Source organism: Sylvia atricapilla, chromosome 7 (genome assembly GCF_009819655.1).
Source record: "Sylvia atricapilla isolate bSylAtr1 chromosome 7, bSylAtr1.pri, whole genome shotgun sequence".
Lineage (NCBI taxonomy): Eukaryota > Metazoa > Chordata > Aves > Passeriformes > Sylviidae > Sylvia > Sylvia atricapilla.
This window is the reverse complement of record NC_089146.1, coordinates 28,821,726-28,844,793: the sequence shown is the minus strand read 5'-3', so window position 1 is coordinate 28,844,793 and position 23,068 is coordinate 28,821,726. Positions and strand designations below refer to the sequence as shown.

Below are 23,068 nucleotides of genomic sequence, written 5' to 3'. Positions count from 1 at the left end.
ATCACAGGGTGCAGGCAGGACAGTAAACATGGATGTTCTGAAAACCAGCGAGAACCATATTTTAGCAGAACATATTTTCAGATTATGGTCTTGTTTTGGTTCATGGAGAAATCAGGAGTTACACTGCAGCTTCAGGAGCCCAGTAGATGCTGGTTTCATTACTCTTTCTGTCACTTGCTTTCTGGGTGACTTTAGAGGAAAAAAAATTACCATTTCGTGCCTCAATTTTCCTATGTGAAATAAAAGGATATCAGCATTTCACATTCCCTTTAAAGTGGTCTGAACCAGAAATTAGACATCCTACACTGAACAACAGGAAGAGCTGTCATTGTTAGCTGTGTCTTGGAATGAGTGTGGCAAAACAACGGCTCTGGCACTATTGGTCTTTGGAATTAGTATTAAAAAGCACCTTGATCAATAAATACATCTTGCCTGCAAATGCTATTTGCAAGTCCAGGTAAGTCTGAACAACTGGAGGGAAACAGATTGGCAGAGTGAAGCAGTCCTTGCTCAACCAGCACATTTCAGTACATTATTCTTGGCTCTGGCTCCAGCTATTTTCAACAGCACTAAACATTCATTAGATTAAATCAAATGAACCACATTCTTTAAAAATAGCCAGAGCCTTGTTGTGCCAGTTGGAAAAAACAACAAGTTTATTGGGTACTCAAGCAGATAAAATAAATTAAAAATAAATAAATAAATGGATTTATATTCCCTCCTGGCGCAAGAGAGCAAAACTCCAAGGAGAGGGTTTTGGCTCCTCAGTTCAGCACAGTGGTAGGCAAAAAAAAAACAAAACACATGCTCAACTAGCTAAACCAAACAAATTAAGAAGAAATATAGACAGTCCAGCACAACCTGCATGCTGAACTGCAATGTAGGCATTTATTCAGCAATGTTAGGATATATCATGCTTATCTCTCTGCTGTGGATGTCAGCACGGGGTGGATTTATGGCAGCTTAGAAGAGTTGCTGTGACCTAACAGCATCCTGGCACACCAACTCCACTGTAAAGCCAAAGGCCACAGTCAGAGCATCTGCTCTGCTGTGATGGAGCTCACCTTTACATACTGCTCACAGACCTCTCCCAAACATCACAAGCCCCCACTGACACCAGCCTTTCCTCCTTATTTACAACCCATCTTTTCTCTTTCTCTGCATTCTATGAAGAAGGAAGATCTACAGAAGAAGACAAGTTGCTTGGAGACTTATCCCCAAAAGTATCTTATAAAGATCATCAAGTAAAGGTGGATCACTGTAGACAGATTAAGATACACATATTTTCTTTCATGTTATTCAGTCTGTTTCAGGGGAATTTAGATTTGCCCCCCAGATACTCAGGTAGGTATAGGATAGTTTCAGCTGCTTTCAGAGTAGAACACGCCTGCAGAACACATATGTCCCTTCAACCTCCAGCCTAACTTTGCCTCTCAGAGATCTCAGAACAGATTCCTACTTTGTCCAGTGTCCTGGTTTCCTGGGCACAGGACCAATTCTCCTATATATACAGCTCCTTCCAAAGCAGTAACCATTTGCTGCCAGTGAGCTGTTTAAGAAAATAGTTACAAGCTGGTGTAAAGCCCCGTTACCGTCCTCCCAGACCTCACTGTAGGCTCACCTGCCCCTGGGCTGTCTCCACCGCTCCAGCAAGGTCCTGTGTGAGCAGAGGGGACTTCTCTGACTGCCAGCAGTCCCACCAGATGAGTTATGCTGTGATGAGGCTGCAGCAAAGAGCCTCACCTCACAAACCAGTCTGACCTGGAGGTAAGCGAAACCACACACCACGTTGTGTTGGTGCAGTATTGACTGGTTGCTGGGGAGCTGTGCTGGATGGTGGGCACATCCTGAATGAGCTACTGGTTAGAATAAAAAAAAAACCCCAACCCTTCAGCAGAAAAGAGTGAAATAAAAATTTAAAGCAGGTTTGTGTCTGTTTCCTGAAGCACTTATCTCCATTAGAGCAGAGACGTATCTTAGGGAGTCACAGCAATACCCAATGACAGAGGAAAAGAAGCATTAAAGTGCTGCCTTTTGGGCATGTTTTGGCTCCTGTCTTAATGTGCTGGGCCTTGGTGGGGAAATCAGGAGTCTATCTCAGCCCATCATAGTCTGCTTTCCAAGGCAAACAGGAGCCTCACCCGCTGGTGCATGACAAAGGTGAGTTGTTCTAGCAACTACAAACTAACAGTGTAACAAAAATATTCCCAGCCTGCTTGTCCCAACTTGCCAGAGGTAGTTCTGTTTGGATGGTAGAAGCTACAGCTGATTTTCCTTTAAATGCCATTTCTCTTTCTTTAGAGTAAGTTGTTACCTGTTTTGGTTTGTTGCTTTGTTGGTTTAATGGAAGAGTATTCAGAATATTTTCCTGAGATGTTCAGCAGCAAATTGCAAGGGCTGTTCATCACTTTCCCCCATCCAGTACCCAACACAAACAGGGTTCAAGGCAAGCTAAAAGAAACATTATAAAACTGGCACACACTACTTTCTGCTAAGGCAGGGGGAAATTTTCTCTGTTTGGCCAATCTGGAGGAATTGAAATAAAATTCAATGTCAGTATTGTAAAAGCTTGTATTTATTTGGGCCAAATTACTGCATTAACTGTATTTTCCACTTCCCTTTTATTCTAAGGTAAAAAGAATGCAGAGGAGTTCTTACCAGGCAATGTTTAGGATGGCAAAGCTTTCTGATTTACAACACCAGATCTAAGACAAGCATAAAAGAATCTGTAAAGCTGCTATTGAAACTTATGGCGGGTATAAATAACAAGCGCACACATAACAGGCAGCCTGCTGTGCAGAGAATTGAAAAAAAAAAAAAAAAAAAGAGGTTTAAAGCTATTTTTATCAGCTGGTGGAATGACTGGCTAGAAAACAACCCTTCTTTTTTTCAGCGTGGAGCACCTCTGCCTGCTTTCATTCTTTGGTGTCCATATACCAGCAGTTAGGATATTTTGAGGATGTTAGCTCTCCGACAGACAGGATTTCTGCTGATGTTCTGTACAGAAATGCTGCTCCTGGGAATGCCAGTGAGCAAATGCCAGTCTAGCACCCAAAACTCTGGAAATTCCCCTTCTGCATTGTACCATCAGAACATTGCCAAAAGCTGGATTTCTACACATTGGAATTTCCAGTTGCCACAGGAGAGAAAACCCTCTTGTCCTTCTATGAGTGGGACAAGTACATGATGTCATGGAGTACTTTTTAATTCCTATGTTCAGGCAATCTCTTGGTATGTAACAGTTCCACATTACATGACAGCTTCATGAGCACTTTGAGTTGTCAAGAGCCAACAGTCCTGCCAAATGCCTTTGTTGCCTTTTCTGTCTCTCCCAGGTGCCTGCTCCTTCCTGCTGCTTCCGCTGTGCCAACAGAAATGTTTGTGCAGCCTCACAGAGAATCTGATCCAAAAGTGGACCCAGGTTAGAATTAACTCGGTGGGGAAAAAACGGTTTGTTTTAGCCCAGATCGGTTCCTTGATGTGCCTCCCTGTCAGTATTGCTCAGATTTCACTGCAAAAAGCCTCGAGCTGTGTGGCTGCTGCATCACCTGTACTGCTGTGCCATCTCCTGGTCTGGGTGATCCCACTCGCAGTGGCAGATCCTGGCTGCTCAGGTAGGCACAGGACACATTCCTGGTGCTCAGGGAGGTTCAGCCTTCTGGTGTGAGACAAAATGGGTACTTCCAGCTGCCCGACAATCTGAGAGAAGCACCAGCCCCCAGGGCTGCTGAGCTCAGGCCTGTCTGTTCTGCCTGCATGTCCCGTTTTATGGTAGCAATCAGCAGCTGATGGGAGAGGAATGAGCATTTTTGCATTTTTACGTGCAGAAAGGCACATCTTTGGAATAAAGAAAAGCTGCAACAGACTGAACATTGCAGAATGTGTCGAGCTCCCAGGTGAAGGCTGTGTCCCAGCAGTTCTCCGTGGAGCAGCACTGTGTGTGCACAGCACAGCCACAGCAGATCTGTCTGAACAGATGTGCAATGGCCATGAGGGTTAGGGGCTGTAAAGACTTCCACCAGCCATCCATGCACAGAGCTGTTTTCAGTAAGGTTTTTCACAGGTCAGACTGGCACCAAGAGCACCCAGATTCCTTCACTCTGCATGAAACCTAATTTGACTTTTCTAGTCAGTGAGAGGAAGAATGTTCTTATTTCACTGAGTAGGAGTCCTGCAGAGTTAATAAGTTCTTCGGTGCTTTTCTGAAGAATGCTATTTGGTTCTTAAAGCCAGAATCTGTTCTCAGGTACCTAAATGCAATTGCCACAGATTTCCAAAGAAACTGGATGTATGTTCCACCCATCCATCAGCTGGAAAATGCAGCTATTAACTTAAAATCCTAAAGAGATATGAAATCTACAGACAAAATAAAGAGCTGAGTACAGTCTTGAAGAAGTAAAACTGAAGTGTAAAAAAAACTAAAAATATCTTTTAGAAATGTATCTTGAGCTCAGATATTTTAGTGTTTCTCCCTCCCTAGTCTAGGAAATAGAAAAATGAAATATGATCACTGGGTGCTACTGTTGGACTTGTAATCTTTTTGGCTTGCAAAAGCAAAGGGCAATAAAACCCCCTGTCATTTGGCATCAGGCAGTGTAGTGTTATTGGTGAGAAAAATGGAACTTTAGGTTCACTTCAGGAAAACAGGAGTCACCAACAGTCATGAGCTGCCAATTGTCTTGCTAAGCAGAAGAGGTCAGGGCTGCTTTATCAGTGAAGTGTTGGATAGTGTATGATTACTGTTTTCCTTGGAAGGCACACCTTTAGTGAGGCTAGAGGCCGTCTCAATATTTCCTGCAATATGCAAGCAATTACCTCTATGCTGAGTAAAATTTAATTTGTATTTTGCAAACTCTGTGAAGAAAAAAAAAGCACTTACTTGACTGAACTATAATTCTGCAGAATCAATGAATAGTCAATGCATTAATGAAGAATATATGATACAAATGTAAAGTGGCACCTTCTAATAAATGCTTAGGACATCCAAGGACAAGAATGGCTTAACATCTGTTTTCCTGTCCTAGATTGTGAGATAATTTTTAAAACAGATTTAAGGAAAATGCAGTCAAATATGGACTTTGCCTTCAAGAAAAGAAAAGTACAGTTCTGGAGCTAAAGACAACAGTTTTATGAAGAAATAATATTCTTTATGAGACCAGCTAATATGACTGGGAAAAGATACACTGGCATTTATATAAATGACCTCCTGTTCTAGACTTTTAGACCATCATAGTTGCAGTAACATTAACTCCACTTTCTAAAATTTGAGATTAATCTGAACTAAGTAAATTTGACATTGTTTCAGGCTCTTTTGCAAAATGTGTAACCTGGGAATAAGTGTTCTGACAAAATGTTTGCATAAATGACAGGAAAATCAGGCTTCTTATGTCAGGATCAATATTTCAAATCTGTGCAGTGTGCTGAAGCAGATACACAGAAACATAATTTCTATTACTGGAAATACATTATTTAATACAGCATAGTTTGCCTATTTCCAGCTCAGACCAGTCAGGGAAATGGGATTTTTAGCAGAACTGGTTCACTTCAAAACATGCTCATAAAATAGTTGTTTAAGATTAGCAGCAGAAGGATCAGCCCAGCAGTGTACAGGCCTTGCAGGGTGTAAATACCACATTCAGTCCATTTAACTGTCTGGAAGCTGAAAGAGTGGGGAGGCAACATTTTGGGGAAACCAAAATCATCGGTCATTAGTAATTGTCTCTGCAATTCTTGCAAGGACCAGTAGTTATAGGTTCAATCTTTGTGATGGTGCTGTTGAAAAGTACATGCACAGTTTGACATTGAATTAGTAGGGATGTCAGGCCTGAAGCTGGAAGCAGCAGTTTACTTTTCCTTCGTGCTTAAACTTTTGAAATTTCAGGAAAAAGGATCAGGCAGTATGTTACAGAATATTGAGCAAAGCAGAAAATCCTGAGGAACACCACAACTGGTGGGGGTGCACTGAAGCTGGTGACACAGCACAAGGCCCAGACAGAAAACTCCCATCCCTCTCTTCTCCCCATGGTCCTAGATGGATTATGGTTCAGTGTCCATCTGTAAAGATGCTAAATTTAGTCTGTCCTCAGAGGAAACACAAGACACAAGTCATGCACATGCTGCTGCTGATCTCTGAGGATGACCTTCCTGTCAGCTCCATGGGCCAAGTGCTACAGAGCAACTCCCCTGCTCACCACACTACTGGATTTCAGGACACACAGCTAAACACAGAGGAAACAGACTTTACTCAAGGGGCTATTTTTATACCCTTCCTCTGGGTGCTTGTGTTTCACTGGTGGGGCAGAGGTGTGGGGATGCTCTGGCTGCTGGCTTTGGGTCAGAGCTAGTGTAAAACCTTGTGGTACAAACTGAACTGCCTGCTTGCTCTGGTGTCTGCACTGCACGGAGGCACCAGAGCTCCCATGAGGAGAAGAAACAGAAGGCATGTCTACAGTTCCTTTGCAGTTAATAAAATGAATATTCAGACCATTTTCAGCAGGTGTCTCCCCTGGCTAACTGTGCAGAGCGCTTTGGATTATCCCTGACCTGATCTCTTGACCCTGAGTACCACAGCAGGAGAGCTGAGTCCTTTCTCAGTACAACAACCACTGCTCAGGCACTGTGAGCACTATTTGTGGTGTTCAAAGGCCCCTCTCTCTGCTCTGGTCCTGCTAACACAAGGGAGGGCTGAGCTCTGCTGTTCTATGAACAGACACGTGCTGGGATCACAGGAGAGCTGGGAACTGGTTTACAGTCAGGAAGATGCCTCTGGTCCTCCTCAGGCCAAATGGGATGCTGCACAGCCCACATTACCCTAGAAAACCATCTCAATTAATTACAATTCTAATATTTACTCAGTAGAACGGTCTTCGGCCTTTGTGATTTCCCAACAGCTGGGACATCAATATGTGAGCAATAAAAATTGAAGTTTCCTTTTCCAGCATGTGTTTGAGGACAAGCTGGGAAAAAAAGGAACTGATGCAGCCTTGTTTGTCAGCATGTATGCACAGCTGAAATCCTCTCAGACCATCCCCTCTCAGATGGCTTGTGGGGCCAGGAGAGGGCTGTGGCCACCACTCACCCATCAGCTGAGCAGCCAGGGGCCAGCTGGGACCTCCCCTTCAGGAGCTGCAGCTGAGCAGGGAAGTTCTCACTTCTCTGCAGGATAGAAAAAGGGATGTATCTTGGTTGGCTTAACCTGGCACTGAGAAGCATGAGCTGGCCCCAGGAAAGGAGACTGGGAAGGCAGGCACAGGAACCAGGAGGGCATGGAGAATTTATCATCCTGATCTTCCTGCTGTGCAAGGGACTGCAGTCCTGAGCCTGACACGGAGAGGGATACTACTGCTGGAGTTTGTCTCCAGTTTCCTTGCCAGACCAAGTGCTGAACCTTTTGGCATTCTTGGTGAATCTCAGTGGGCTACAGCATTTAAAATTCCCACCATTTCTCTTCTTTTTCAGTGATAAAAACACTGTACTGTGAAATTCAGGGTTAAGCTGACAGGGACCATGTGGATAAATTTTACCCACCCCCTGTCAGAAGGGGAAGCAAAGGAAAAGTAAACAAGAAAATTCGCAGGCCTTCTCTCTTTTAAACAAAGAATCCTGTGTTTAAAATAATAAAAATCCACTGTACAAAAGCAAAGCAACTTCCCCTGAAATAGACCTTCCTGTTTTATCAAAGCATTCATCAAAATTGTCCTTCTCTATAAAAATAAAGTCCCAGGTAGAGTACTGGAGGCCTTTTGTTTCTGACTTGATAACTGAAGGTGAAAGAAGCTGAAGCAATAAATATAAATGACTTCACTGGTACCTGGTATGTCCCCATGGCTGAATGTAAGTGTTACTATCTAGTGATGCCACACTGGAAATAAAAAATAATGAAACAGAAATACCACATCAGTGAAATAGGACTGTTCACAAGCTGTGGGAGTGCGGCTCCAACAGCCTGCACACTATCTGCACCTTGAAAGCACGGCTCCCACAGCCTGCATATGACCTGTGTCTGGGACTTGTAGTGTAGGACACATATTGCCCAAGGATTTCTCAGTTTAGTTTTGTTTTCTCGAGGTACCCGACAGGTAAAACCCCTGGTAGAGCTACAGGCACAGTGATCTGAATGCCCCAACACAGATACGGCTCATCCTCTCAGCCTTGCCTTACCCCTTAGACACAATGAAAATCAGATCTCATCACCCACATTGCTACACATTTGCTCATTTTTTTTTATTATTATTTTGGAGCTAACTGCACCCAGGAGAAGATATAAGCATGGATAACTCCAAGGATGGACACTTTATGGGTGTCTGAGTTCTTCTGCAGGGTGTCTCTGAAGCAGGGGAGAGCCCAGGAGTGTGGGATCAAAATGCAGCAGTAGGGAGGGCAGTCAGGCACCACCAGCTCTCCAGACTGCAGCAGACACTGCCCACTGAGGGAGAAAGGAGCCAGGTGATGGGGAGAGCTGTGAAGGGCCATCAAAGTGAAGGCAGGCAGACTCTGTTTGATGAGGGAGGGGAGGGAAACTCAGCAGAGAAAAAACAACGGAAAGGGTGATGTGACTGGAATAGCAAAGTGGTTTTGAATTCTTTCATCTTTATTTTCCTACTCCTTTCACAGCTGCATGGAGGCACACTTGGATACTGAGGCAGACCTTGGTGCCAGCCCACAGAAGAGCTGCCATGTCCCACCACACTTGTGACCGACTTGTGACAGCTTCTCTATTGTAATTGAAAAGGAGTGAAAATGAACACATCCTGATGTGATTTCTCTATGTTAGCCATGTCCAACAAGGATGCCATGAGGCACTTAATGCCAGCAGAAGGGGTCCACACGACCTCTCTTGAAAGACAACCCATACTACAAAATTTTGACTCTGAACGCCCTTGTTGGATCAGTATCAGGAACAGAAGTGAGGGTTTGTTTTTCTTATTTAAATACTGCATATTTATATTGACAATGGGAGCCTGAACATTGTTTGTTTAATAGGAATCCCATGACCAGCTTATGTACCAGTTAAATCAACTGTGTTACCTAATGAAATGTTTCCTTTAGTTCAGAGCCTTACAAACATTTTAATCGACCGCTCTTCATTAAGACTCTCAAAAACAAAAACAATTTCTCAGCCTCCACAAGGACAAATGAAGGTTTAATGTCCTCACACAGCTCCCCTGGGACATCAGGAGTCATTACCATCGAATATGTTTGCAACAGAGATTGTTTAAAACACAACTGAGAGAGTGCATGAGCCAATGCAGATCGCAATTTAAAGCTCAACAGGAACAGGGCTCTAACAAAAGCAGCCTGGACTCTTTTCCCGCTCTAAAAACCGAGATGTTCTTAAAAAACAGAGATGTGGGAAGAAACAATTACGCTTTTCCCTACACAGATGATCCTTCTGAGATCAGGAACTGGAGGAAAGAGTCTTTCAAACACGGCAAGAGCTGGATTAGCCTCACCAGCTTTGCACGCTAATGCATTAGATGACCTGCTCTTTCCCCCATGGAGAAATTACCAAAATGCAGGTCTCAGCGTGACCTCTTTTTCATTGATACCACTCTTCTCACCAGCCTTGTTAAATCCTGATTCTGCTTCCTGCTGTCTCAGCCCAGCCTGCCATGGCACCTACCAGCCCCAGGCTGTCTCAGGCTCCCCAAACCTGTGAGCTGTGACTGGCACAGCACCAAAACTCTCATCCCTCCTGCCCAAAGGCTGGTGCTGTGCCAGTGACACCTGGACAAAGTGACCCATCTGGGAAGCACAGGCAAGATGGTCACCCTGCTAACATACACCTTGCAAGAGCTGTGTTTCCTCTTCCTCTGGAAAAGATCCAACTGTTTCTCAGTTTGGTCTGCTACAAGGACCCACCACTGCCACCACAGCCCTGCTGTTAAGTGGCATTCAGCCTGCACAGCAAGATGTTTGCACAGTGTCTTAAAAAAATATATATTCCTCATCTCCTCCAGAGATATGCACCAGACAAAAGTATCCTGTGGGCAGGATCTGCTCTGGGGCCCTGAACAGGACCTTCCTCTCATGTATCATCAATCCAAAACAAATGCCATGAAACTCTATTTTTTTTTAATGCCCTTTTGTTCTTTTTGTGATGGAGGTTGCTTAAAATTAATGCAAGAACTAGCCTCTGTTACTCTTTTAGTTACCCCATGTGTTTGATGTTATAAGAAAAACCCTGTGTAAAGGGTCATCAGACAATGACTTTCAAGATCAAGATTTCATCTAATTCTTTTGTGGGTCAAATTCAAATTTGGGATCACTCAGTCAAGGTTAACAGGTTGCCACCAGGAATATGTCTGGCTCAGTGGGCTTAATGAAGGTCAATAAATTGCTTTGAAATCCAAGTGGATTTCTCTCTCAATTTGAAATTTATAGCTTAATACCTTAGAGCTCAATTATAGAGTAAAAGATACAGAAATAAAAGTCACAGCTTTCCTGTAATTAGTCATGTGGGACAGTTCAAACAGAGCTTCATTTCTAGTACCAGAGATCTTTCTTTTTCCTTCCTAGGTGTGCTAGTCAGGAAGAAAACCCACATCCTGCAAATTCTGGAGTCCAGCAACAGAGACTGCAGACTAATTCCTTTTACTCAATCATCTGTATATCACTTGCAAAAGGTTAATCCCAGAAACCTGTTTGCCTTTTTACAGAGGGTAATTGCAAACACTGTCAGATCAGCAGAAAGGAAGGACAGGCAGGAGGTGTGCTCTGAGCTGTAGTCAGGTCATGAAAAAATCAAATGTGTATCCTCAAAAGAAATACAGCCAGGAATCAGACAGAAGGCTGGGAGACCAGTCCTTAAAGTCTCTGCACTCTTAACGATCAACAAGAGAGATCTGTACAGGTATTTCATGACAAAAGGGAGGAAGTGTTCTCTTCTGGGCGTGTTCTGTTAGATTTGCATCACGTATTTCCTTTTGCAATATTCTATGTTAACTCACCAATTTTCAAAGGAATAGGGTAAAAGACTGAGGAAGAGCCAGACAGAGCACATGTTCAGTTGTGAGGTTTGGTTCTGCATTTCTAGTGGCTTTCAGTTAGGCTGTTCAGAAAGGCTTGATGAGGACTTGCATTGATGTTTTTCAAAATGTTCTGGTGATTCCACCAAATCATTCAAGCCTTCATCTACTGAGATGTTGGCTGACATATTACTTTCTTTAATCTTTCATTTTAAGGACAGTAGGTAGCTTCTGTGAGCCATGATTTACATATAAACTCCACCATTAATTATAATGGGAATAAACAGAATAATTTGCCGTTTCCCTCTATGAAGATGTAACTGTGTTTTGATACTTGGCAAAACTTTGCTGCTTTCCAAAATAGATGACAAATTCTATTATTAGAAATGTTAAATTTGACCATAGGTACTTTCTGTTCTTGAAATTACTCGTGCTTGTAAAAGCAAAGAATTATATGTCTTGCTAATTCCAAGCAAAATTCAGCCATTAACCTGTTTTTCTGCAACTGTGTATGTTTACATACTTGAAGCAGACCAGGACATCATTCATGTTGAGCTAAGATGTGCTAGACTTTGTTCTGGCTTGTAGAGAAAGGCAAGAAATTGTGAAAGCCTGGAGTAAGGAGTTCTGAATGCAACCCATGCCTAAAGCTGGAAGTAGAGAAGGGCACAAACCCTGAAAAACCAGGAACCATTTGTCATGCTAATCTTTCCAGCACCTCATGAGACCAGCAGGCTCTTTCAGCAGCTACTGCATTTTCCCCTTTAAACTTACTCCTCTTTCTTTATTCCCAGCATCTGTTCATTCAGTTTAAACAATTTCCTGTTTTCCTAATAGAGGGAGAACTGATTACACACAGAGCCTATTTGCTGTACACTGGCCAAAATTGTGGATTGGGTGGTTATTTTTATTATTTCTAGCTGCACTTCTGGAGATCCCATTAATTCTGAGGCTCCCTGATACAGCTTTGGTATGTGCAGGAAGAAAACTGAGGCCAAGGGGGAAAGAGATTTAAAGGAAGTAAAGGCCATGAACACATGGCTGGAGCCAGCCAGCCCCAGACTCACTCAGCAGATGCTGGGCCAAGAGGCAGCTCAAGCCTGGGAGGGGCGGCAGTGTTAGGTGACAAAACCTGGCCACAGGCAGGCAGAGCATGCCAGCAAAGCCTTGGTGCTCTGCTGACACAGCCTGGTGGCTTCCAGCTATCAGGGCTGCTGATCCACCAGCCACAGCCCAGCACTGTGCCCATCCTGCCCTACCTGAGGTGCAGTTGTGCCCTGAAACTCACATAATCATGCCAAAAACAGAGTCTTCATGTCCCCCGCCAGCCTCCAGCCTCTGCACCACCCTGTCTTCATCCTCAGAATTTCCTGCATCCCTTTTCAGAGCCTACTCTTACGATATTTAAGTTTTATTTCACTTAAGGAGAAGCTCTACAACCTGAAGCTCTCAAATGTGGTTTGAGTGGTGTTTCACAGTGCCCTTGAGCAGAGACACAAGCCCAGCCGCTGGACCATGCACACAGCAGACACATCCCCAGCTTCCTGTGAGTCACACCAGCCAGTGACTGCTCTTACACAGACCAAGCTGATTTTCAGCTTTACCTTTCCTTATCTGCTAATTCACAGACAATTTGCATGTAAGCAACTGCAGCACTTCTCAGCCAAGGGCCAGGACAGGTTCCCCTGGCAGCAGCAGGGCAGGGAAAGCAGCAGGGAGAAGAGGTGGCAGCTGGCCTAAGAAGTGCACGAGGAGTTTGGAGTTCACACTGCAGACAGAGCTGACGGCTGAGGGGATCACATCAGAGAGACGCTGAGCTCTTGTCCCCCAGGTTTGGATCAGAGCCTCCTGAAGGGGAGCTCTGACAGCAGACTGTGGCCCTGGCACTGCTCTGTCCTGGGCGTGTGTCCCACTCCCAGCCTCCGCAGTGGGAGTGCAGGCAGGGAGTGAGGACAAACTACAGCTCAGTTTCACTGCTTTTTCTCCAAACAAACAAAACCACCAAGACTAACTTGCTCAAGCAACAATGGATCAAATTCTATTTCTCTTAATGCTGAGTGGAAAAAGAATTTAAAAAGCCAGTTCAGGTTGCCGGCTTCCAGTTGGGAGTGGGATGATAGGAGCCTTTCCTCCCTGGATCTTACTTGCGTTGTGCATGGCCAGAAGTGGGGCCACAGCCAAAAGGAGACCTGCTGTGGCCACACTGAGCTGAAGCAATCCTGGTCTATCAGTCTGGAGCATCTCCTAAGCCTGGTTGCATGGATGCTGTACGTGGGACACACATTGCTGAGAACAGAACATCAACTAAAGAGGCCACAGACACCACAGAGACGAACAATATTTCACCATTCGTTGTGAGTGAAGCCCAAGCTCTCAGGATAATACCAGCGATGTGTTTTGTCCCACACTGATTGTAAAGGATTCTTTCCCCATTGTACTGTGCCATTACACACAATGTCTCCAGCTCACAAGGCAGTAGAGTGTACCAGTACTCGCTGGTGGCCTCTTTGCATTTACAGACAGGGATATACTAAAAGAACATGAACTTTGGCCATCATAAAATAACATATCCACAATTTGGGGCATCCTGGGTGCATAGACAGCATGGCTTTCCCTCATTCCAGGCCTTTAGGCACTGAAAACAGTCCCTCTGTTGTTTAAAAGTCTTATTTTTATCCAGAATCTCGAGACAACGATTACCACATAGCAAAAGACGCACACGTACAAACACTGATTCATGGACATGGAGTCAGGCTAGTGCTGTGCCCATTCACAGGGACCTGGGAACAAAACTCACCGAGGACTGAACAGCCTTTTACCCACCGACTGCAGGAGCAGCCCAAGCAGCTTGGCACTTACATGATACAAAAGGGAAAACCCAAACAATCTTAAACCAGCTGGGCTGTTGCCTACCTTTTCCTGAAGGGAAGAAGCAGTCCATCTCCACGCTGCTGCGGGAATGGGAGATGCAGAGAGCGCTGCTGGGGACCAGACCCTCCTGAGGTGGGCTCCGCTCCGTGGTCCGGACCAAGCACCAGCCTGGCCTCTCACTGGGCCTCTCCAGCAGCTCCACTGTCTGCCCCACCTGAATGCTCAGCTCGCTGCTGTGGCCTGCTGTAAAGTCCTGCAGCACCACAGTTAGTTCACACCCTCCAGACAACTGCCCAGGTTCAACAGGGAAAAAAAATAAAAAAAAAGAAAGAAAAAAAAGAGAAAAATAATAGACGTTAGCAAGGGTAGGATGAAAGCAGTCATCTTTGCATCATATTTACATTGGCAAAGACAGGATTTGTGTTCCTTAGAAGCTGAGTTCATAATTTGTTTTGTCAAAGTTCAACACGTTGTGGCCCTGGTTTCCTTTACTTGTTATTGATTTTGCTGAGCTGAAGTGAGACACAAAGCTACCCACCCAGTAACCTTTTGAATGCTAGCTGTGGAGGAGGTTTTGAGCTGTGAAATTTTCCAGCTGCAAGTGTCCATCAGAAACCCTGGGGTTTTTTTTATTGCTTTAATTTCTGGGGTCACTTTCTAGCTTGGCAATGCCTAGCCCCCCTTTCTAGCCCAGGATGCCTCAGTGCTGTGCTTCATGGTGTGACAAATTCCAGCTCATCCCTCTACAGCACAAGAGAGACACATTCCCACTGGCCACCAGCGCAGTGAGGAAACAGCTTCTCTTTTCTTGGAAGACAAGAAATGTACCCTCATCTTCCCAAAGTTGCTCTAGGGACTTCTTGGGAGACTACGAAATCCTGATGGGGCAGATCAGAAAAGCTCCTCCCGTGCTCTCTGATGGAACCCAGAGGTGTAAATATATAAACTCAGAGTGATTGATTATATGCTGACTTTCAGGATTTGTACCTAGGAATAAATATCATTTGACTTCCATACTGAGTGCTGGAACTGCTGCTTTCCTTCAGCCTCACACCCTGTGACTCTCGAAGAACAGCAGTGGCCTCTGTGTAACCACAGTCTCTGTATAGCCAGGGACTGGGAATATAAACACTTGTGTGTACATGAAGAAGTGATTGTACAGATTTGTTTTTAACAAAGCTTGGGGTTTCTTTAACAGAACTGGATCTCAAGTCGGATCCTTGCACGTCTAAAAAGGTGTGAGAATGAATCTAGGTTTTTTTGGCCTGAGGAATCTTTCTTAACGCTCCTCTGCGATGTGGATTTCTTGCTGCCTGCCTGTCATTAGGGACCCTCCTTCTTTGTCCTGTGTGCTGCCTGCTTCCCCAAGGTGTGCAGGAATCTTTGGGGTCCTTATTTCAGTCTTATATCCCAAATTTGATACAAATTCTGATAGAAATTAGTTCACTGATTCAGAAGTTATTAAGATGAGGACAGTAAACAAGCATGACATGATAAACTTAATTTTCTTAGGGTATGAAGCTAAACCCAAGGATAATATACAATGATTTTAAATGAACAACTTGTAAACCCAACTGAATTGCTAGAAATCTTGTCAGATGCAGAATAACTGTGGAATCAGAAAAAAACTGGGGTCTGCTTCTCAGCTTGAATGGGGGAGCCCTGGAGGAGAGCACGCCCATCTCCATCAACTTCACTCTTGAGCTGGTACAATCTCAGAATCCCTTATCTCAGCCCAAGCAGCCCCAGATACACAGTCCCACGGGAACAGCCTGTCTCCCCACTCAATGCCATAGGGGGTTTTGTGTCCAGTGCAGATGTGAAAGAAATCCCACTCACAGGGGTGATATTCACAGTTACAGAAAGGAGTCAGTGGACAAGGACTGGTTCTCACCTGTCCTGTGTCTCTGGCGTAGACGAAATGCTAGATTTGGGGAAGAAGAAGGAAATATTTCTCTGAAAGGTTATTTGTAAATAAATAGAGAAAAACAAACAAAACAAACCATGGCAGCTGTTTGAGGCCAGTCAGACAAAGTGCTGATATTAATCCTGGCAGAAAGAGCTCTGTGCATCGAGAAAGGTGCACAAGAGGTCAGTGTAGCACCTAGTTGGGACAGTTTATCAGCAAACCCACCACTTGTCCCAGCGACAATCTCCCCATGTGGAGAACACACATTCACAGGGATGGTAAGAATGAGACACTGCTCATATTACTTGCTGAGGTTTCTTTGCTATGGACTAATTTCTGAAGAGTCAGAAAATCCTCCTGACCCAATATAGTATATGATTTGGCATGGTGTGGGATATTTAAGACAGGAAGAAAAAAACCCTGATTACTTCTTTCTAAATACACAGACATATCTTACCAAAAGTGATGAATTTCTCCTACTTCTTCCGCTATTCCATTTTAAGTAAACTTTCTGTCCCCCAAATTATGCTATCTACGATATCTTCTCTGAAAATAATCAGATCTCTCCGTCTTTGAGGGGAAAATGTGAGCAAATACTCTGCTGTATCAGCGTCTCTCCCTGAGAGCTGTTTAGAGCATTCCATGCCCTGTACCACAGTGCCACTAGGTGTCCGTGTTCGCCATCACACAGCAACTATAAAGAACTATCACTCTAATGCAATAAAGAATTAACTCTTGCTTGTCTTCGAGGTGCTTATCCAAGAACCAGGTGCAGTTTCTGGGCATGAAGGAGCTGGTTCAGACAGCATCCCCAGACTCACTGCTTTCAATGATTTGAGCAGAGGATGTTCCAGAATATTAAAGAATTGTCTTCAGATGGTTCAGATTGAATTGAGAAAAAAATAATTATTGCTGAAGCAGGAAAGGTGAAACAGGATGGGAAATATTCCAGGGCAAAAGGCCTGGTCAAGATGACAACTGGGAAATTTTGGGACAAAATCTGGGACAAGGCACTTCCCAGGGAGCATCAGTCTGGGAAGTGCTGCCCTGAGCAGCTCCCTGCCCCCCTCACTGGAGGCTGAGGGGCAGCTGACCTAACATCAGCTTATGTCAACCTTGTCATCCCTTCCAAAACTACAGAACATCTGTGACACAAACAGATGCTTCAATTTGGGCAACATCTGTAAATGTTAACCCAGAGGAGGCGGGTGTGCTCCAGGACCCTTGGGTACCATCCAGCTCTGTGTGCCTGTTTTCTTTGGTTCATTAAAAACAGCAACTTAATGTAATGAGAACAGGAGGTGCTCATCCCCTGGGGGAGCTCCTGGGCACCTGATGTGATCAGGTTCTGCCTCAGCAGGCAGGATTCTCATCCCCCCCACCTTCAGGTCATCCCTTTGATGTGGGAGGGAGAGAGCTTGCTTCCCTCAGCTCCCTGGAGGCCTGAATATCCCTGAAGGCATATGAATTTATATTATTTGTTTTCTTAGGATCTGCTGGATGGAAATATGGACCAGGGTTTCGACATTACTAAAATAACACATTTTCAGGGATAGAGCCCCTCTTTGGCAGGTGGAATTGAGCAGTTTCCTTTTCACAGGTAGGTGCAGGTGATAGATACAAGCAGTTAGCTCAGGAAGGGCCCACAGACATATTTTTAGGTGCCAGCTCCAAAGAACAGAAAAGGAGCTCCTTCCTTCTGCCCAAGGGCTTCCAAGCATTTCCCAGGCCTGTTCCATGTCTTATGTACCACCACACCACAAAAATATTTTTCTTAGCAAGTTAACCCACAGCAAAGTAATCTCTCTGGAAAACTTATGATATACTAATATATATACACAATTTTTAAGCCACTGAGGAATAATGCAAATACATGTGATTCCCGATGACAGAAATCATTTCTCCTACCAAGTGATCACTCAAGCTGTTAGTTACTTAATTTGTTTTTAGAGAACCATTTTCCAACTTTAGAGAAGTATATCATGCTTCTCTCTATGCTGGTGCATGGAAATAGGAATACAGATGGACTGTTGGTTTCTCACACAGATTGCATTTGTTTTGGAGAGAAAATAGAGAATGCCCTTAAAGTTGCAGTTCCCAGGTAAATGGCTTCACATTTTATCATATAACGTTCACTTTTATTATTCCTGTGATTAAAACCACCATTAAAGCCAGTGACTGGATATATTTAGAACCCAGACAGCAGTGTGTATGTGTGTATGGCACAACGAGACACATTAAAATAAAAACAACAATGCAACATGCCTTCGCAGAGCACAAGGCACAACCAAAAGATCTGACACAGGGACAGATCTAATAAATACACAGCAAGCAACAGCCTTAAAATCAGGAAGAAAAGGAAATGGTAGAAGCAAATAGCAAAATGTAATGAGGAAGCAAGAGGGCCCCAAGCTGTCTGGAGTGGCTGTATGTCCTGAGAGAAGCTGGCAGGAGGCCCAGCCTGTCTCCACAGTGCCTGCCATCAGCAAACCATCTCCCATCCTCTGCCTACGTGTGTTCCTGGGCTAGAAAACATCACTGTGCATAAAAACATCACAGTGTGTAAATGTTTTCATCGGGACAGTCTAATCTAGGGATCAAATCTGAGCTAGAGGGGAGCCCTGCCCATTCACCAGTGTGGACAGGGTCCCAGCCACTGCCCTTGGGAACTCCCCTCTCTGCTGCAGGACAGTGCTCACAAACCTCAGAGCATTGGTATAAGCAGTTTATGCCAATCACTGACTCTGAGGAATGAGCTTTGTCACCCACATGAGCCTTTCTGCCCCTGGGAACTCCCACCCCAGTGCCCGTCAGCCACAGGAGGGTGAAGTACAAGCAATAGAAATGATCCCAGGCATGGCCACATCCTGCCGTGGGGGCATCCAGGCTTCTCCAAGAGCAGGAGCCTGCTCAGCTCCAGCCACCAGCAGGCCCTGGTCAGTGCAGGATGAGCATGAGATTGTCTTTCCTGAATCACAGTGTGTGTACATGGTCACTGTGCACCTGTTTCATTTTTCAGCCACAAAGCAGCAGCCAGAGGAAGCAAGGCTGAACAGCAGAGGCATATTTATCATCATAGTGCAGATGGAAAACACCTACCAGGTCACAGGCTGTCCTTCCTTCCTTCCCTCAAATAAATCCCAGAAATAGACCTTAAGGAGCACTAAATCCACTCCAGGTGACAGTGAAGTGGGCATGGTTAGCTCTCCAACAGGGTGAGCAGGTATTCGGGAGGTGGGTGTCTGAAGTGGAAGTGTTTTGAAATATGCCAACACTGCTGTGGAAATCCACACAAGCTGGTTATTTACATCTATTCAAGAGGACACAGAGCTCGGCTAGTTTAAACAAAGCATTTTGTGTGCTGCAGCACTACGGCCTAATATAAATTGCTAGTTTTCTGTTGCTTTTAGGCTTTCTGCCTGTCTGCTCTTGGATGAATGCCAGTTTTGAATAGAAGCATTTAGTCACCATAAACAGCCTATTTCAAGAGGGTGAGAGAGGCAGTAGGAGCAAGAATGGGATTTGCATTCTTATCAAGAGATTAAAAAAAGTGAATAAACCCACTTAGATGTTGGTTCTGTCTGCACTGAAATAAATCCAGGAGCTGTCACTTTAGCTGGGGGACGGACATGAGAAATCTTATCCCCCGCAGAGTTCTTTGTGGAAATTTCTGTAATTTCATAGAGATTTTCTCTAACTGGGAGTTTAGAGAGTGAGAGATCAAATTCAGAAAAAGCCTTTGAGGAATTTCAGTACTAGGGAATTGCTTTAGTTTTTTAACTCTCTAACAGGCTGCGTTTGGAGTGTCAACTCTGAGTCACCCATGTTTCTTACTCTAAAGCCTCTCAGCTCTAAAGGATGCTGAGCTCTGGCAATGCTGGTGGATTCTTTGCTGCATCTGTTCAGGCCTGATTCAGTGGGGACAAGCTGTATTTCAGGAGCTATGGGCTAACCAGGAATAACCTACTACAGTCAGTAGCATTGCTCTGGACCGAAAAGTTCTGAATTGAAAATTCAGTGGAAAATGCTTGACCCATCTGAGTCCTTAGTCCTCAGGCCTCACTACCCATCTTCCATTAAGGTGGAGTTGATGCTTCCCATTTTGTTTAGTTTGACTGAACAGAGAGGATCAGTGCTTGAGCTTCAGGGGAAGGTCTTTATATTTACATGGCTGGGATCATGGCAGTGTCCAAGGGCCAATGTGCCATCTTTGCTCTTCTCAACAAGGACATAACAGAGGTGTCTGGGTGTGCAGCGTTATAAATATAGGCACAGAACGTTATTCCACAGCAGGAAAGAGAGACAGATGGCATGTGGGACATATAAATATGCTGAAGGAAAGGAAATCTGGTGTTATGGTCTCAAATAGCACATACCTTTCCAGCATCTCTTGCTGGAGTCCCTACTAGACGACCATATCCTGACTGCTGGATTTTGGACTCTGGCACATGCTGACATCTGCAGAACAGCTTGAATGGAGCTGTCTGAATTATTTCTGGAGCCTTTTTTCCAGAAAGTAAGACTAAAGTCAATCCAAATGAAACAGCATTTCTAGCTATAAAAAATGCTTTTGAAGATAAAGACAACCAGATTCACTTTGTTTCGCGCAACAAATTGAACCAGCTTATGTTTGGTCTGAGGGTTTCCTCATGGCATTTGGCTCAGAGAACTGGTACCCAAATTCCATTCTTTTCCCTTCCTTGGAGAAGCACAAAATGGAGCAGATATCTGTGCTCCTCAGTGACACACAGCCAGAACATCTCTCTCCGAAACCCTTTGGTTTTGGAGGGTGAGCAAGTCTGAAACCCTCCAAGGTAAACCCTACCTGCTGTCTTTGTCAGCCACAAAATGCTCAAAACCAACCCAGGTTAAAAAAAAAAGTAAGAATAGACTGAAATCAGGGAGCTGACTAGCTGTTTTCTTCCATGTTTGACACCATTTTGAACCAGGGATCAAGGGTTCCAGTCACAGATGATTCATCAGACACCAACTCCCGAGACACTCCTAGCAAGTACACAAAGTCTGATCATGCATTCTGGCCAGGAGCTCTGTGAAACACCTCCAGGTATAAGCAGAAGAGGGAAATGTGCACAGTAAAAAGTCTTCACAGCTGATGAGTTTAAAACAGAAGCCCAGCTGCTGCTATCACATACCTGGTACTGGTGGAAAAGGAGGATTTGAGTCTGATGGAAGCTTTAGCAACACAAGGGATAAGAAAATGAGCCCTTGCAAGAGGTGGGTTAGATGCATATCTGTCTTTATCTAAGTGGGGCATTCTGCCCTGAGCAGAATTTTGAGAAGGGAGACCAAAAAAAACCTCCAGAAGCCTTCCTCCCTCCACAGCACTCCCAGCTGAGCATGACCCCCACTATTTGTTTCTCAGCAAGGAATCTGCTGATTCCCTGATATCAACATCGGGAGATAATTAGATCCTTAATTAACCACCTCAGCTTTTAAATTGCACCAAAAGGAAACAGTTCCCTGAAGAACTGTGAACAAGGTTTCACAGTAAGCAGAGAAGAAACCTCAGATGCTCTCTTGGGAAGGAAACAAATGGTACAACAGTAAATTAAAAAAAATCACAATAAGGCCACCTAAGGATGCTTTAGAACAAAGTAAATCTCAGTTTTTACACTAGATCAGATTTCCATGATACACACATCCCCAGATTCTATTTCCTTTATAATCTGGATATTTATTTTAAACAGGTAGATTGCTGTCTGCACAGTTACACTTTTAAAGGACTTATGAAAAGTTATATTGTTTCAAACAATACCTGCAAGAGACCTCCCTCCCCCTGTCAAGTAAAAAGTAGACATTTGGAAGACAAGAAGTTGTAGATTGCTTCACAGTTGTGTTTTCCTGGTCGTGCTATAAGAAATGAGGGCTTAAAGGCAGAAAAGGCATAATCTTATATTCTCTTCCTCACCTCTGCCAGCACGCAGGAATCAGGATTTAGTAGCCAAGCACCTCTGTGGTTTAGACACAAATGAGAGTGATTACATGAGATAGATAGCCTCTGACAGCCCTGCCCAGCTCCCAGCAGACCCTCTGGACCTGCCTGTCCCAGGTGCTCTGGGCTCTCCTAAAACACCCTCCCTCCGCTGCAATCAATGCTGGGTATCTGAAGGCAGCATGGATGGGGAGCCCAGCACACAACAGCCTGCAGAACTAGAGAAATAAAACAGCCTGCCCTCATGCCTGGTAGCATCACAGGAAACCACAGCACTCCTCCTTCAGGGATATCAACCCCCTCAGAATGGGTGAGGGTCAGCACAGAGAAACCAAAACCATGATGAAGTACTTAAAATATCCCCTGCTGGTTTTTTTTGCCCAAATCGATGAATTCACAGAACAGATGTTTGACATTAAACTGGCTTTGTTTTTAATTGGAGGAGATTATTTAAACTGTGTCTAAGCCATATGGTCCTGTAAGTCTGACTCCCTTCTGCCATTGCTGGAGAGACCAGCTTGGCATCCCTCTCCAAGTTGTTTCCTTTTTACAGATTTAATAGCTGCTATTTTTCTTTCGTGTTATTGGTCCCTAGGCCCCATTACTATAAATCAGGGCCTTTGGCCCAAAATTAATTCAAAGGTGGATTTGGACAAGTTGCTTTGCATGATTTTCAGTACTAGGTGGGTTTAATAGATCAAAAAAAGGAATTGTAAATGTGAATACAGAAAACACATTGGGAGGAATGGTGACAGTGAGTGGCGTTCATCTCCAAGCCTCTAAAGGAAGACCTGGTCCTGGCTGACACATTTCCCTGCCCCTTTTCTCCTTGCAAGTGTCACACTGTGAATTTTCAGGGGGATTTAGTACACACTAGAAAAACCAGCACATGGTATCAATGTGACTGGTAGAAAGTGCTGGGTGCCAGGCAGGCTTCAGGCTGAAAGAACACATCCTAATGATCTGAGGGCATCCTAATGATCTGCTTCAGCTCAATGTTCCCATTAATCATCACAAAACCAGGCCACTGCTGCTGCAGATTGGCTGCAGGGGTGAACTCTGCTTGAAGCAAAGCCAACCTTGAGTGGGAGAGTTTGCAGAACTGTTGCATACCAATGCCCTCAGATGGTGTTTGGCACTGAGGAGAAAGGAACTTGGGAGAGATGATCATTTGTGTTTTGTCCTCCCGACTGCTTGCCTTGACCCCTGCGCCCTCTGAGCCTTTCCAGTGTTGCTGAAGGATCTTCAGCCCATGGTGAGTTGCAGCTTGGGTCCTAACAGTTAAATCCCAGGGTTTTCATTCCCTTCGCCATAATACTGCCTTTTACTTGAGGTGACCTCATTTGCCAAGTGATGTAACAGTGTGCA

At 44.4% G+C, this 23,068-nt stretch overlaps 1 protein-coding gene across 1 annotated transcript in view; it reads right to left on the bottom strand.

The window, feature by feature from the left end:
- KALRN (kalirin RhoGEF kinase) overlaps positions 1-23,068 on the bottom strand; it is a 432,237-nt gene that overhangs the window by 76,913 nt on the left and 332,256 nt on the right. Inside the window, exons 34-35 of the mRNA XM_066323074.1 lie at positions 15,733-15,762; positions 13,881-14,127 (exon numbers count right to left, since the gene is read on the bottom strand). Coding sequence (XP_066179171.1) covers positions 13,881-14,127; positions 15,733-15,762 — 277 coding nt within the window. The remainder of the gene's footprint in view (positions 1-13,880; positions 14,128-15,732; positions 15,763-23,068) is intronic.